Source organism: Heptranchias perlo, chromosome 25 (genome assembly GCF_035084215.1).
Source record: "Heptranchias perlo isolate sHepPer1 chromosome 25, sHepPer1.hap1, whole genome shotgun sequence".
Classification (NCBI taxonomy): Eukaryota; Metazoa; Chordata; class Chondrichthyes; order Hexanchiformes; family Hexanchidae; genus Heptranchias; species Heptranchias perlo.
Window position 1 is genome coordinate 15,207,343 of NC_090349.1, and position 17,596 is coordinate 15,224,938.

The window sequence follows — 17,596 nt, forward strand, 5'->3', positions numbered from 1 at the left end:
CTGCTAACAAACCTGATCCACAGAGAGGATTTTCTGTTTGTTTCCAGTGATGTTACAAAGTGGAACTTGGGGAATAGACAGAAGGAACATTGCCTAATACCATACAAATGATGCTGGCAATTAAAGGACTTGCATTTTATAGCCTTATCACACCCTCAGGATGTCATAGAGAGTCATACAGCACGGATAGAGGCCCTTCGGCCCATCGTGTCCGCGCCGGCCATCAGCCCTGTCTACTCTAATCCCATATTCCAGCATTTGGTCCGTAGCCTTGTATGCTATGGCATTTCAAGTGCTCATCCAAATGCTTCTTGAATGTTGTGAGGGTTCCTGCCTCCACAACCCTTTCAGGCAGTGAGTTCCAGACTCCAACCACCCTCTGGGTGAAAAAGTTCTTTCTCAAATCCCCTCTAAACCTCCCGCCTTTTACCTTGAATCTATGTCCCCTTGTTATAGAACCCTCAACGAAGGGAAAAAGCTCCTTAGTATCCATCCTATCTGTGCCCCTCATAATTTTGTACACCTCAATCATGTCCCCCCTCAGCCTCCTCTGCTCCAAGGAAAACAAACCCAATCTTCCCAGTCTCTCTTCATAGCTGAAGCGCTCCAGCCCTGGTAACATCCTGGTGAAAAGTCCCAAAGTGTTTTACAGCCAATGTACTATTTTTGAATGTAGTCGCTCTTATTACAGAGGCAAACACAGCAACCTGTTTGCGCACAGCGAGGATGCACAAAGAGCAGATAAATTAATGATTACTTAATCTTTTCTCTCAGAAAATAACATTTTAGGATACAGTACAAGAGTAATTTGAGACATGACATGTGGCAAGTGTAGCATGCTTGGGAGGTAGGGTTGCCAATTCTGGTTGGAGGCATTTCTAGAGGTTTGATCACGTGACATTCTGACCACGTGACATTCTGACCATGTGATGCCTGATCACATGACATCTGATCATATGACATTCAATAACGTGACATTTGATCAAGTGACTTCTACAAATTTTACTGCATTTACCTTATAAAGGTCGGGTCCCCTGTAGTTGAGTATTTTTGCTCGTGGTTTTGTGCGAGCAGCTGTTGTGTGACAAGTTCCAAGAACCCCAGGAGGCCCCCCACCCCCCCCACCACCGTGAGCAGGTGAAGAGGGGAAACCGAGGACCCCCCCCCCCCACGTTGCCGAGACCGCCCGATTGCCGAGACCGCCCGATTGCCGAGAACGTCCGGTTGCTGAGACTCCTCAATTCCTGACTCTTCAGCCCCCTCCCGACCTCGCTCCACGAGGTCACGGCTCTCTGCAGGTGAGGTCACCGAGCCGGAGGTTTCTCAAACAGCAGCCAGTGATGTCTGCGGTGGGAAATTTAAATCTTCCAGGTTGCTGGGGGCAGCACTCGAGGGAGGAACCCCCGATTCTGAGAAACTCCCGGGTGATTCCAGGCAGGTTGGAAACACTATTGGGAGGAAAACGGGGATTTTGGACCTATGGTTCCCAAAGCCCTCCACCATTGGGGTGATCCTCGCATGTTGTCTGGGTTTGTTGGAGACTAGTTGATAGGGATTGATTGCTATGAATAGTCAACAAGTCCATTATCATGTGACTACCAGGATGGTAGAAGGCAACTAAATGGACCGTGGTCTTTTTTCATCTAGCAATTCCTGTGTTCCTGTGTTAATCTCTTTTGGGTAGTGTTGATGAGGGAGGAATATTGGCCAGAACACCAGGAAACTTCCCTGCTCTTCTTCAAATAGTGCATTGGGACCTTTTACTTCCACCTCAGCAGGCAGAAGGTGACTCAGTTCAAGGACTCAACTGAAAGACAGCAACTCCTACAAGGCAGCACTCCCTCGCTACTGCAATGAAACATCAGCCTAGATTTTGTGCTCAAGTCTCTGGGGTGGGACTTGAACCCACGACCTTCAGATTCAGATACGAGAGTGCTACCAACTGAGCCAAGTTGGTAAAAAATAAATAAAAACCAGGAATGCTAAAAACCTTAAATAGAAACAGAAAACACATCACAGGTCAGTCAGCATCTGAAAGAGAAAGATGGCGCTATTTAAATGCAAGTTGTTGTTGTTGGGTCAATTTTTTGGGCATTCCCTTCCCGCACACCTGAAATGTTACCTCTTTTCTTTCAGCTGCTAATCAGTCATTTTTGTCATGTTCTATTTTTATTCGAAATGAGCAGAATCTAAATTTAGTGTGAAAGGATTTGATTTTTTTTTTGGCATGCCAACAAATAAAAGACTCCAGACAAACTCTGTGCAATCACAACTGACTCTTTTCACTTAGTTTATGGTTTCAAAATATTATGAAAAGGCTGAGCTAATTGCAGGAGAATGTGGGGCAGATAGCATTTCCATGGATTGCAAAATAAAGTGAATGGCTGCCCCCTTTCATGGAAAATGCAAGATATGGAAAAAGAAATATAATTCCAATTATTTACATGTTAACGTTTATAAAACCAAAATTAACCAACCCATCATCGCTAGTCTTAGATTAGTGACAAGATTTACTGGAATCACTGGAACCTCCATTACCCACACTCCAATTATCCACCTTTCCCATTATCTACCAGGGTTTTTGCAGGAGAAAGCCTTGTGGGAGACATAGCCTGGTTGGAAATCCCACCATCACCAATCTCCTACTCAATTACCTCAACCTCACAGCCCAAGAAAGATTATTTGCACTGTACTTGTCGTCATTCCCCTGCCTCGGGTATAATTTGGGGAATCTTGGCCATCTATGGGGGTCGGGGGGAGAGTTATGTTGAATACTGGAAATATTATTCCACAACACTAAAAAAAAATCAGATGATCTGGTCATAATCATATTGCTGTTTATGGGACCTTGCTGTGTGTTAATTGGCTGCCGTGTTTCCTACATTACAACAGTGACTACACTTCAAAAAAAAAGTACTTCATTGTCGGTAAAGGGCTTTGGGACATCCTGGGATCATGAAAGGCACTACATAAATGCAAGTTCTTTCTTTCTTTCTTTCCATCATATTAATTCAACAAGCCCGATACACTAGATTGATGGACAGTTCAGAAATTACACATGCCACTTCTGTTTAACGTAAGATTTTGCAACTTGTAAACCATAAACTGCCGTCATTGTCCCGGACAGATGGTTAGCAAAGTTTTTTTTAAAATAAAAAGGATTCTATACACAGGTGATGTGGGTTAATTCCCACCTCAGCATGAAAATGTTACCGCGTCACAATATAGTCAGCATCCAGTTCATCGCAGCTGTCATATTCCTCTTCCGTCTGGAAAATAGCGACCATTCCCCTTTAAAATTCAAATATAACAAAGGACATGGACAATTTGGGAATTTAGTGTCCGTCGGGGAAAAAAGGTACAGAGTGACCTAAAAATCAGTGAGAACGGTACTGAATTTGACTGTAGTTATGAACTGCCCCAGTTATACATACAGATTATACACATACACAGAGATGTCATTGATAGCACTGTGTCCTTGTTACTCTGGACGCTAGCGAGGTCAGGCTGATCCAGAGTCCAGGCTACAAACCAAAGAGGCACTCCGTCTTTTCCAGACTGCCACTCGTCACAGCACTTCAAAGGCGGAATATATTTTTGTGAAAGCACAGCTATGGGCATAAGAATGTAAAATAAACTGGACAGCTGTGTTTAAAGTGAGGTTCCCCCTCCCACACATATACACATATACACACACACACACATGCTTTACTTGGCCATTGTACCAGTGATATTTCAGATTGGTGAGAAATATACAACCACACTACAGCCATCACTGGAAACACAGTGACCAGTCTTCACAAAGCATTCCATGTGCTTCCTTGAACAGTAAAAGGATCAGATTAAACTGGCGGTATTCTTTTTCATGGGCCTTTTGAAAGGCTTTTATTGAACCATACAAAAAAAAGGTGCACTGTCCCATTTGAAACTCAACGGCTATTTCACAATCCCTCCCGTTAATAAAATAAAGTTGATATTAGCCATCCTGAGTCTGTGACAGTTTTAGAGTTCCCTGATTGATTTTTAGCAAACAGATCATCGAGCCCGCTTTCCCCTGGCTCTGAACTTGCTTAAAAGCCGTTCATCTCTAACATCTTCCAATTCTAATGAAAGGTCATCGACCTGAAACATTTCTCTCTCCACAGATGCTGCCTGACCTGCTGAGTGTTTTGCAGCATTTTCTGTTTTTATTTCATTAAGGAAGGGATCCGGGGTCACTTCTGCTACTACAATGTAAATATTTCCTTGGCCGTTCAGCTAAGGTTGCAGTTATTATATTCTTCTAAAGCTGGTAGCTGTAGTGTGCAAAATGCAGCTGGTATAATCCAAGTTATACCACAGGCGATGCCTGCTTGTGATTTGCACTCTACCTACCAGGAAGCTGCGTTACGAATACCTGCTTATATACATGCACAAAACTCTGTACCGTACCTCCCCCCTCTCCTGCGCCTCACTCTATAGGAGAGTGCCTGTGGCAGGGTCGGCTAATAGACTCAATAATGAGTCTGTAAAGGACCCTGGAAGTCAAACTGACCGCTTTTTAAACTGGGCGTCATCCGGGACTGGAGATAAACTCCATACAGCGTGACGCCCAAGTGACATCCTCCTAGCAAGGTCGCGTTCCTGCTCGCTTTATTGTGTTTGGGGTTAAAATCAGGACTTGAAACTCGAATTACACTGCAGCCGAAACCATTTCACATTGACATGAAAGTTGCAGTGTAACTGAACCCTAAAAAGATAACTATCTGCAGTATTTTATTCTTTTATAAAATTTCCGGTACCTTAACTTGTAAGGGGCATGGTAATCTCTCCTAAAATATCTTTTAAATAGAAATACATTTCATCAGGTGTGTAACAGAGGAACCTACAACGATAGGACAGTGAGGCACTCAGAGGGTTGTGAATCTTTCGAATTCTCAACCCCAGAGGACTGTGGATGCTCAGTCGTTGAGTATATTCAAAGCTGAGATAGACAGATTTTTGGACTCTAAGGGAATCAAGGGATATGGGGATCGGGCAGGAAAGAGGAGTTGAGGTCTAAGATCAGCCATCTTATTGAATGGCGGAGCAGGCTCGAGGGGCCGAATGGCCTACTCCTGCTCCTATTTCTTATGTTCTTAGACGTTTGTCACTAATAATATTTCCATTTAGTGACCAGATAGTGAAAATGGCAGGGCAAGTGAAAAGCCAACTTTCTGAGCAAATGTGAGAGACAATCACCTTTAAGGTTTTTAGCATTCCTGGTTTTTATTTATTTTTTACCAACTTGGCTCAGTTGGTAGCACTCTCGTATCTGAATCTGGAGGTTGTGGGTTCAAGTCCCACCCCAGAGACTTGAGCACAAATTCTAGGCTGATGTTTCATTGCAGTAGCGAGGGAGTGCTGCCTTGTAGGAGTTGCTGTCTTTCAGTTGAGACCTTAAACTGAATCACCGTCTTCCTGCTGAGGAGAAGTAAAAGGTCCCAATGCACTATTTGAAGAAGAGCAGGGAAGTTTCCTTGTGCTCGGGCCAATATTCCTCCCTCATCAACACCACCCAACATAAGGTCACATTTTGGGCAGGGATTTCAGAGAAGACTATCTCAGGGCCTCAGCCTGCCCGAATCTAGTGCCTCAGATACCCCCATTTATAATGGTCTGCAGTGCGTGAGATTCAGCCCCCAATCCAAACACCTGCTGTAAATTGACTGGAAGACACGTCACCGAAATGTCATGAGCATAAACCTGACCCAGCCGCTGCTCCAGGTCTCCAATCATAGCTGCGCGCGCAGCTGACATATTGCCCTCTGCAACCCCACATCTGTCAAATAAAATCAAAAGTCTGTCCAGCGACTCCTGCTGGAAAGTCCTCAGCCGGGAATTTCCTCGGAGCTGCTTCCGCTCTGCCATAACTACACTGGGAGTACGACATAAACCCCGTCGTACGCACGTAAATCTGATTCCGATGTACGTCTGGCAAAGTTACAGCAGGGCGGAGCGAGAGAAGCCTCCGGGCCCATGTGTGTGGACATTGGGCGAGAAAGCGGTCAGGCTTGGCTCTCATGCCCTCCGCACTCACACTTGGCCGGGGTACTAGGGGGCACCTGGTGCCAGTGGAGCCGTACCCCAGCATGAGTCGGCACCTTCAGAGGGGGAGGGAGAGGGAAGGGACTGGAACATAAGGAATAGGAGTCGGCCATTCAGCCCCTCAAGTCAGCTCCGCCATTCAATTAGATCATGGCTGGAAGAAAAAAAATTTGGTCAAGGAATTCCTCAGGATTACAGAACAGGGCAACTCCACTCAATCTGGCAGTGTACAGTGAGAGAGTCTGGACACAGCACCGGGTGTCAGTATAAACAAGAAGTAACACTACATGAGGCACAAATTTCCTTTCCTTCCCCTCCCCCGCCCTGGAAAAAGAATATTTTACCTCTGCGAAAGAGACAATGACTCTCTAACCTCTCTCCCCCACCCCCCCCCCCCCCAACCTTGCTGGAGACTTCCTACCAAAACACCATTCACTTCAAAAGGAAGCTCCTGCTTTTCTCAGCCCCCACTGCCAAACCCTCCCCAGTATAAGGACAGGACACTTTTGCTAACCTACACAAAAATTCAATTCAGTTAAAACCTTTTCAACAAAAAGAAATAGCCTGCAGGACGGTATCCACCTATGTTTCACTTTCCGATGCTATCATCTTACAGTCCCACCACCATTCCCTTCCACAGAGCACGTAGCATTCCAAAACCTCGTTTGCACTGAAGACTTTGTGCCAAGGTAAATCTGGTATCGTTTACTCCAGGTACAGCCAAGATAAGGATCAAAGCTCACCCATTTACACTACAAACGCAATGCAGCAGCGGGAGATAAAGAAAACTGCTGAACAGGCTGCTTGAAAACATGGTAGACCAGAGCAATAAGATAACAACAACTTGCATTGATATTGCTCCTTTACGGTAGTAAAATGACCCAAGGCGCTTCACAGGAGAGTTATCGGCCAAAATTTGACACCGAGCCACACAAAGGACCGATCACCAAAAGCTTGGTCAAAGAAGCAGCGTCTTAAAGGAGGAGAGAAAGGTAGAGAGGTGGAGAGGTTTAGGGAGAGAATTCCAGAGCTTAGGGCCTAGGCAGCTGGACTGCACAGTGAGAGTCTGGACACATCAATGGGTCTCAGTATAAACAGAGAGCAGTGCTGCACGATGTACACATTTCCTTCCCTTCACCCCCCCTCCTCCCCTGCCCTTGAAAGACGTGATGTGTCGGGGGGAGGTTGGGCTGCCCCTGATTTCCCTTGAAAGGTGCGCCAGGACCCCGTTTATTGGCATTTGACACTTCGCCGTAAACCTGGTGCCATGTCAGCGGCGATTAGGAAGGGAGATTCCTGCCAGCAGTGAGCCAAAGAACAGTTTTTGGCAGAGTTCCCGCGGTAAATTTGGTTTCTTATAGCGGTTACTCTGGGAAGCGGTGTATCGGAGGGTAATGTCAAATGCATGAAGCAAAAGGAACATCAATCTGAGGTACTCTCCCTCTGGATTTCATAAACAAGATATTTAATAAATGTATGAAAAGATAGGCATGCAGCAAAAAAAACACTTGTTGTGAGCACAGGATAGTGGAAACATTTGGTGTGTGGGTTTTTTTTTCTAACATAAGTCATGTTTAGCATAAATGTGGTCAGTGAGATCAGTTACTGGACAGGTTACAGCAAATTCACATACCTTCTGTACACAAGTTAAGTTTAATTGGGATTTGTGCCCAATTTTCTGCTGTGAAGTATTGCTCTTAACAAGTACTTAAAGCAATGTTCTGTGTCTGTGACTTTCCATTTGTAACCTACAACGCTGCAGGTAGTCAAACTTTTAATTTTAGTGTCAGCCTCGGCTCAGTGGTTGCACTCTCGCCTCAGAGTCAGAAAGTTTGTGGGTTCAAGCCCCACTCCGGGAATTGAGCAACTAATCTTAGCTGACACTCCAGTGCAGTACTGAGAGAGTGCTGCACTGTTGGAGGTGCTGTCCTTCAGATGAGACGTTAAACCGAGGCCCCGTCTGTCTGCTCAAATGTAAAAGATCCCACGGCACTTTTCGAAGAAGAGCAGGGGAGTTCTCCCCAGTGTCCTGGCCAATATTTACTCCTCAATCAACAACACTGTAAACAGATTAGCTGGTCATTGCTGTTTATGGGACCTTGCTGCATGCAAATTGGCTTCTTAACAACCTTGACTATACTCATTGGGACGTCCTGAGGATGTGAAAGGCACTGTATAAATGGAAGTTCTCTCTTTTAAGGGACTTTTATATTGGTCTTTTAATTCGGATTCTGGGGCTTGGCATCCGTGAGGGCAGCTCCCAGCATTTATGCCGTGAAATCTGTTTTGTATAGGCTGGCAGCAGACTTGTAGCCCCAGGTAGAACTGGATTTACCGAAAGGTCAGTGGAAATTGTATTTAACAGCATAACAGGAGTAGGCTCAAAGATGCTAGGCCCCAGAATCTGAATTTAAAAGATCAATATAAAAGCAGCTTTAAAATGCAAGGGGTATCAATGCATAACTGCTTTAGGTGCAAATTTGGACCCTTCAGTTTGTGAAATGCTTTAATTATTAGCTGCACCTGAACATAAATTCCCCAAGGGTGGCTACATTAAGCAGTTCCTACTGTATATAAATCAGGTTAAAATGAGTAATTACTGTAAAGCCTCTCTCCGTGTATTTCTTCCGTGACCAGCTGAGCTGCAGCGGGAAGGAAGATCCCAGATTCCCAGTCCCTGAGCACTTAAATGTCTGCTCACAGCTGGAGCCGCGGTCGGGGCCCTTAGTGCTCCCGGGTCAGGGAGAGGAAAAGAAAAATCTGCTGGGGTTCCGACTCCCCCCTGGCCACGCCGTGAACCCTGCTGCAAGTGTGCACGCGTGGACTTCAGCTGCGGATGAGATGGGGCTTGGCCACGATGCCTCTCACGGTCGAATAGCCCCCTGCTGCTCAGCGTCCAGGCTTGTACGTGAGCACTCAGCAAGTTGCCGGGATGCCAACCTGCGCCTTTGAAACCGTGCCCCAGTTAAGCCCTTCAGGATCGGAGGCGAGAGGAGCGCGAGCTATTACTGCAAGGGCGGCCTTTTTATGTTATTGTTTTGTTTTTCCACCAACTATATCCCCCAAAGCTGCTAACTTATACTGGGTTACAGTCCCCACAGGCATTCCCCCAACCTCTTGTGCCTCAGCCAGGCAGCTGATTTTCCCTGCCCCCTTAGCCACCGAGGCTACTTTCTTTGCATGTACAGTATGGCCCAGTGATGTGGTGAACAACTCTAATTTATTTTAGAGCCAATTTTTCTCCTTCTCCCCCCCCCTCCCCCACACCCTTGCCCCCTGAAGGTGTAAACTCCTCATTAGGGTAGGGGTGCCAGTCACCCTGCATTATCCATCTGTGAGCATCTGCACACTATTCAACAATGCCTGCCCTCATCACACACACACATTCCGAGTTCCAGCAGGGATCACTGGATAGCAATTGTAGAGCTGATTTTCTCCCCCCTCCCCTCCCTGGGGTGCTAAAGCTAATTGTAGCACCGTTACTACTCCCCTCCCCCTCCCTCAGGGTTGCCAACCCTCCAGGATTTCCCTGGAGTCTCCAGGAATTGAAGATCAATCTCCTGGACACTGCTGCTAGCAAAATCATAGCGGAAGTTAAAAATAATTACGTGTCTTTTTCATTCTCTTTGAACACTTTAGTTTATTAGTTGTAGAAATATTGGAAATGGGAAAAAAAAGGCTGTTTGATTGGGCAGGGCTATTGGAGGCTGGATGTCATGTGATGAAACCTCCAGGAATATGTCCCACCAGAGTTGGCAACCGCATTCCCCCACCCCGTCCCAGAATGAAACCGGCTAACTCAACACAGGCCAGAGATCGCATTTGGGACTTCTGGGATATTCTACCACTTTTTGGTTCAATTTAGTGCTCCAGCCATTGGAGAGAAAAAAAAAGCAAGCAAACTGGTGTGAGAAGCCACAAGTATGATAACAGAATAATTTAATAAGATATTGAAGATATACAACTGCGGTTCAGATGAGGGCATTCTTTTCACTCCAGCATTTTGGAAAAGAAACAAAAAAATAGTGATTCGGAGCTGCCTATAAATATTTTAAAAGCACATCAATGCAGGTCCTGTTAAATTAAAGTGTTGTCACATTGGTACAACTAGCCTCCAGCAATGCGAGCTCGCACATGCAATCCTCAGCAGCACAAATCACAATCAAAGTTAGCAATTGTCACACTGCGCCCTGCTTATCGAAAGTGTTACTTTCTTTTTACAGTGGTAGCTTACTCTTACAGTAGAAAGTGAGACAGATTATGCGGATTCAATGTCTAATTTGCACTGATTGCCATTTTAATCTCGTGCACATATTAGGGACACGAACCAGTTTATGGGGAAAGTGTCACGTGCGCTACAACGCGGCCAAGTCAACAACTGCTATACTGACTACTGAATAAAACTGCTACTTTCAGGAGACAACGTGCGAGGGCAAGGCATTGTACTGTACAAAAAAAAACAAAGCCCAACTAAGATAAAGCGTTCCCAGCATGTGAAGAGCTGGCTGTACTTTAGCATTCTTCACTCCCAAAGTAATGAATTCCCTTTGAAACTTTCAAACAGGCTCCCATGTGTTCATCACATAAACCACCTTAACATCCCTTTTAAGTCCAACACTGACATTGACTTTTTTTTCTTTCCCTCAACTATCATTCCTCAACAATTTGCATTTATATAGCATCTTTGACGTAGTAAAAACATCTGCTGAAGGTGCGGACTTGTGCTACGGTACAGTTTGCAGCAACAGCAAGACTCGCGGACCTCACCTTAATGGCCATTCTTCCTGCGCAAGTCCAGATAATGAAGGTCAGAGGGCCCTTCGACCATGGGGGCAGGGGATCACAGCCAACCCCGATCCTGTCCTCGCCTGATGTCCACACATGCATAATCTCCAGTCGGGTCACAGGATAGTTATTATGAGTGGAAATAAGATCAACTAACTCTGAGCAGCCTAAGGATTAAACCAAGAACCTTCCTGGTCTATATGGTTTGATACCAAACTAGCCTTTGCACTGTTCACTTTTTTCTTGAAGGCTGTATATATATATTTTTTAAAATACTATATAATTCTCATCAGCAGTAGAACAATGCAGAAACGGATGCTAAACGCAAGTCCTTAGCATACTGAGGGTATATCACAAGATCTGGTTTACCTTCAGCTCAGACACCAGAATCAACCACAATATTTTTGACCCATCAACTTGTCTGCCCTACTCAATTTCCCTGCTATAAAACAGTAAGAAGGATATTTTGAAAGAAAGTTCACATACTAACAGATTTACACACATACATGCATACAAATACCCGAGAAGGATACAATGGCTATAAAAATACCATCAATGGGGCTCTGCTGGAGTTAATGAAATATTTGAGCATTTCTCTCATGGTTTATGATATCAAACTCCTAATAGCACTCTGGGACCGTAGCTCAGTTGATCAGTGCACTTCTGGTGTAAAACTGAACCCTACAGGTCATGATGTCCCCTGTCAGTGCTGAGTGAGGTGATTTCTGCCAGGGCAGTGGTAGGGCCACTACAGTTATCCTAGTTGCCCCTGATCTAGGGGGGAGGAGGGGTGGGGAGGTGAGGAGGGTTTGTGGGGGGGGGGGGGGGGGGGGGGGGGAGGAGAGAGGGCAAGTCATTCAGAATTCAATCTTCTAGAATTGTGTTGGAACATGCCCATTGGGTGAGAACAGGGTGATGCTCCCCATAGTAGAATGACCTGCCGGTACTCAGTGTCATATTTGAAGGATGGCCACCTGAACGAGGTACTGGACAGCTTCTAGCACCAGTGGAACTGCACCCCAGCATGAGTTGGTGTCTTCAGATGAGAGGGGAAACACAATTGAAGGAAAGCACAGAACCCCAATGGAGTTGCAGCCCACAACTCACATCTAGGTATCCACATTCTACACTGAAATAACCTGAGGCTATTGAACTTGAACTCTCACAACAACTTGCATTTATATAGCATCTTTATCATAGTAAAACATCCTAAGTTACTTCACAGGAGTGTAATCAGATTAGAAAATTGACACCGAACCAAAGGAGACAGAAGGTGACCAAAAGCTTGGTCAAAGAGGTAGGTTTTAGGGAGCGTCTTGAAGGAGGAGGGAGAGGTGGAGAGGTTTAGGGAGGGAATTCCAGAGCTTAGGGCCTAGGCAGCTGAAGGCACGGCTACCAATGGTGGGGTGAAGGGAGTGAGGGATACAGAAAAGGCCAGAATTGGAGGAACCCAGAGTTCTCGGAGGGTTGTAGGGCTGAAAGAGGTTACAGAAGCAGGGAGGGGCGAGGTCATATGGAGTATGGGTTGGAAATTGAAGACACTTGCAGAGATGGGCAGATATGGAATGGCAAATTAAGTTTCATCCTTTCTTGTGAATTGGACCCAAAGAACATGATCGCTGCCCTTAGGAAGTAAAAAAAAAGGCTAAATGCTTAGCAGTTCAAGAAAAAAAATAGCTGGTGGTAATTTATCAAGGGAAATTACCTGTGGCTACACTCCACTTGTGATCAACAGTTAGTTCACCTCCTGAAGTGACACCTTCATTCTGCAACGTTAATGCCTGAACAGTCTCTAACATAACTTTGTGGACCAAACCTATGTTCACAAAACACTCCTGAAACGTATGGGCACATTGTAATGTGATACTTCATTCGAGGCAGCCATGCATGCAATATCTTTGGACCTGTGACTGCACAGATACTTCCACTCAAAAGATAACTGTGGACAGAAAAAAGCTTTTGGAAGGTGTGCAATGAAAAGTGAAAGCTTCAGGCCAAAACTACCCCCCAAAAAACATCATGTTGAAATAGAAAAAAAACACACTCACAGAATTTCCCATTTTTTGTGTTCCAAAAACAAGACAGTCAAATGTTTTGAAGGGAGATGCAAATTGCTAGCCAATAAAGAATGCTGAAGGTAGAGAGATAGCCATCTAAAGAGTGCTTCAAAGAAAAATAAAAGAACAGGAGTCGAAAGGGTTTGGTCTGTGCATAAATGCAGCTATTGTTAGCTGATAATCAGAGCCCAGTCAGCTTTGTGAATACTGTAGTCGTTTACATGATCACGTTTCCCGCATGTCTCTGCACAACAGGTTACTATGGTCGTGTCGAATCCATTGAATTTTCCCACAACATGAGGTTTGCTGAACAGAGATGGAATGAATTCCCCCCCCCCCCAAAAGAAGAGTTTAATAGAATGTTTAATGTGAGGGGGGTGGATATTATAAAAGAGCAGATTTCAAATCTGAAATTTGGGGCTTGGTTATAACTTAACTGATCTCTCTTGAACATGGTATAAATATATAGAATTAGACTTGGATACCATCACTTTGGATGATCATTAACACTGGAAAGTTCACCTTTACTTGAATAATCTATAAACCAACAGCAAATATATTAAATCTTCCACTCACTATAGTTACTTGCTATTGAGCGTTTGGGAACAATCTGTTAGGAGGTGGAGAACAAGGTGATTCACTGGCTGAGGTTGGTTGTCTGCAGGTGCAGCCTGGTAGATGTCGCTGGCTGTGTTTTTTTAATGTATTTTTCTTACAAAACAGGAGTGCTGCAGCCTCAACATTTCTAATTCTCCACTATAAATGCAGCTGCTTAGGAAGGACCAGTTTATAGCACTCCAGCAACGCTGCTCAGATGCAACTTTTTTTGGTGTCAGTTATGAACCATTGTGTAAACCACAGTCCCTCTATAATAAAGCGATTTTATCTAGCTCCGTTAAAATTCTGTTTTATTAAACTGTACTTGGCACAGTTAAACGATAATAAACCTAATAGTTTAACCTGTCATCAAAAAATATAAAACACACTAGGCAATAGAGATCATATGCGGAATAAACAAAACATGCCTATTAATGATTTACTTAAACAGACAAAACTATTAAAATACCATCCGTGCCTGTCTTCGGTATACAGTCATTGCCGATCCGAAAGCACCTTTTCTAGCCTAATGGAGTCGATAAGGAAGTTTAGAGAGAAATTGTAGCAGGGAACCAAGGAGAATTCGGGATTGCCAACTTCAAACATTAACTGCCAAGTCTCCACCATGAGCAGAAAGATCTAAGTGGTAGTAAATGAGTGGATTATTCAAATAGATAACATATATTAAGCTTTAGGGTACTTAGATAGCGAGCTGACCTTGAAAATTCCCCAACTCTTAAGCCCTTGTACTTCATGCAGTGCACGTTTAGCAGTTAACAATTCAACTTTTATCTCGCAGGCAAATGCTTTTGAGAAAGATTGTCCCTCCCGGCACTGCCTTTTAATCATTCCAGACATACACATTTCCCTAATGCAAACTCTTCCGAGGGCTGAGGATTTTAAAGAATTTTTAAAATTTTTATTACAACCGATTGTTAAGAAGCAACAAACGTTTGTTTAAAAAAATTCTTCTTGTGCATCATCGGCTACTGAAGCGCAGAGCGACTCTGCGGAGGCTTTTTGTGTGTGTGGAAATCTTCCTTTGATGTTTGAATTGGGATTACTTTGATGTTCGTCTAGACAAACCGGATTTAGCTGCTAGCTTTGAAGGCGAAGGCAGTTTTAACGTCGCTAAGACAGTTATTAAATCGTAGCCAGAAGGGGAAAAATCTCTGAGCTCAGTCACACTTAAAAAAAAAACAATTTCTAAATCGCTTTATAACATAAGTCTCCAAGTGCCATTCTCTCAGCAATCTGCTCGTCTATTTCAGGTCAGTTTCACTGACTTCCCAGGAGCAGTCAGTCACTCACCAAACCCACCCCCCCGCCTTGATTTACATACGGCCCCTTCAGTAAATCGGTTATTACACTGGGAGATTTAATTAACTTTAAAGGACAAAGTGACATTATTATAATCAAGAACATTTTATTTATATATGATGCACTATAAAAAAAATAATCACCAGATAGCGTAACCTAGATCTCTACAGCATCTGAATCTTTTGATTTCTTTTTCTCTCTGCCCTAATTGTTAATAAGAGGCACTCTCCTCACCTCGCTAGTTCTGCTCGGCCAACCGTACAAAAAAAATCAAACGAAAAATAAATAAAAGATGCAAATCAATAAAAGCAACGTTGCCAAGTTTTTTTTAATGGTTTAAAAATCAGGACATGTTTCCGCTTGATCAATAGGTGAGTTTCTCTCTCACATTCGGCAGCTGCAACAAAGCACAAATAATACTGGGGTTTTTTTTTTCATCTCGGGGAGGATTGAGTTACAAAGGACCTAACAAGAGGTACTTCTTTGCTGGCGGAGCACATTGTCACACACACTGTGGGACAAGCTACTTTGATCAAGCGAGGGGAATTCTCCCTCCCGTCTCGCAACACCTAGCTGCTTTTAATAATTAGAAGGGAGACAGAGAAATCTCAGGCTGCACAAACACATCGGAGACTGTTGCAAACAAGATAACTCAGAACAACCCATCCAACTGCACTCACACACCAAAAGAACACAGATTTGGGAACGAGGTGTCGTTATCTGCCATTGATTTAAAACTAACCATAGTTTAGACACACAGAGCGAAACAGAATACGATTCACAAACAGAACTAGTGTTTATCTTTTTTAAGGAAAATGTTAAAGCCAGTATAATGGTTAAGTGGCTCTGTTAGCAGTTGTCATGGTAATCTGGTGCTGTGAATTAATAAAACATGGTCACGTCCCCAATCTGTACAACTCTCAAGCGGATCTTTTCACGGACCCAAACACGTTCATACCCGAAAGACTGGGAAATGATGACGTGCAATCGGGTACTCTTAACTCCAATGGAAATATGTTTAATTTTTAAATTAAATATATATATATATATATATATGCACCAAAACTAACAAACAAAATATCCACATGGCAATCGGGAACCTGCATTCGTGTCAAGTCACCACGCTCTCGCCCTCCACGTGCATTTAAAGCCACCGACCCTGCTCACCACAGGGCTCAGTTCACTAAATTATATATATGTGTATATATAAACACACACACACAATTGCAAAAATATATAATCTTTAGCACCGGCAAATGAGCCACCAGTAAACTACTCCACATTGCATCTGAACTCCATAAACACCTCCCAGGACAGTGTGCCTGCACTGCATTTTCGGAGAGATAAAAATTCTTTCTAACAAACTTTGCAACTCGGGTTCCATTAAAGTTTGTACACCAGACCGGTTTAGGCAAGGCATGGACAAGGACTGTTGACAGCGGGATCAATAACTGCCAGTACACCAGCGATAAGCGATGTGGTTATGTGTTTGAACCCCCGTTCACGCTACTCCACCAGCGGCCAAGATCGGAGCCATCTTGTTGAGTGTAAAACTACTCTCAGCAAAACTTTTAATTTTTTTTTGCCCAAAGCATTGCCGATCCAGCGGAAGAAGAAGGAGTCGATCCGTTTTTACCTGCACAATCTCTCCCTCGGCGCTGATGGTGGCTCCAGCCCGGGAGAATCGTCCTTGCAAGTCGGTTGTAAAAGTTGTATATTCACCATTGGGACTCGACTCGAAAAGCACCACTTCCACAAAGGCGGTCTCCTTGGCACAAACGGACCCCAAACTTGCCACCACCACTACCAACAGCACCAGCACCAACTCAACTCCCCTCAACATCATCTTGCCGGTTGTACCAGCGCTGATCGGGACATAATTTCTGATTAATCCTGGCTTGTACGAGGCTTGTTTTCTGTCCTGTTTACAAATGTAAAAAAAAAACTTTTTTTTTGTTTTAAAAAGTGGGATCAACAAAAAAAAAACACAACAAAGATGACTTGGAAACCGGTATCGTTCCTTGGCTGGGCGATGCGTCTATTTCACTATGTCAATGACATGGCTCTGCGCTCCTCGCTCGCTCGCCTGCTCTTGCTCTCTCTCTCTCTCTCTCACTCTTTTCTCTCTCTCTCTTTCCAGCTCCACAAGGCGGCACCCGGCTTTGATCCAGCACGTGATCCATGCAGGGTTATCCCCACCCACCAATCTCTCTGACCCCTTCACTTTTTACACGGCTAAAACCCAACGACTTCGGCGTTTTTTTTTAAAAAAAAATTAAAGAGCGGACTGTCCTTTCCGTAAGAGCCCGGCCCTTTGCAAATCCGTTCCGAGCAGGCTGGCTGAAGTTTGCAGCCGGCAAGGCTCGGTCGCCTCTCTCGTCTGGCAGTCAGAACCCGCCGCAGCTGAGGCATGAGGGTAGATTTTTCGTCCGAGGATGGAAATTCCGCCGCCCGCTTTCCAAAACTGTTAAAGCTTCATCAACTTTGAACACCTGGAAAATGTATCGTAGCAGTTTGTCTGGAAGGACGGTGGAATCAGATTCAATAGTAACTTTCAAAAGGGAATTGGATCTCTACAGGGCTATGAGGAAAGAGCAGGGTAGTGGGACTAATTCGATCGCTCTTTCTGAGAGCCAGCACAGGCACGATGGGGCGAATGGCCTTTTTCTGTGCTGTATGATTCTGAGTTTATTTTCAAAGTGCCAAATATATGCCAGATTCTGGGGTCAGTTACCTATAATATATATTTAATAAAACAATACATTTGGATG

The 17,596-nt window shown here is 44.3% G+C and overlaps 1 protein-coding gene across 4 annotated transcripts in view; it reads right to left on the reverse strand.

Moving 5' to 3' along the window:
• The window catches only part of znrf3 (zinc and ring finger 3), a 228,316-nt gene extending 211,392 nt beyond the window's left edge, over window positions 1-16,924 (reverse strand). For all 4 annotated transcript variants that reach the window (XR_010967188.1, XM_068005681.1, XM_068005680.1 and 1 more), the window contains exon 1: window positions 16,462-16,924. Coding sequence is in view for 3 of the 4 variants with exons in the window: in XM_068005681.1 (XP_067861782.1) it covers window positions 16,462-16,671 (210 nt within the window). In the remaining variant the exon portion in view is untranslated. The remainder of the gene's footprint in view (window positions 1-16,461) is intronic.
• Window positions 16,925-17,596: the final 672 nt, after the last annotated feature.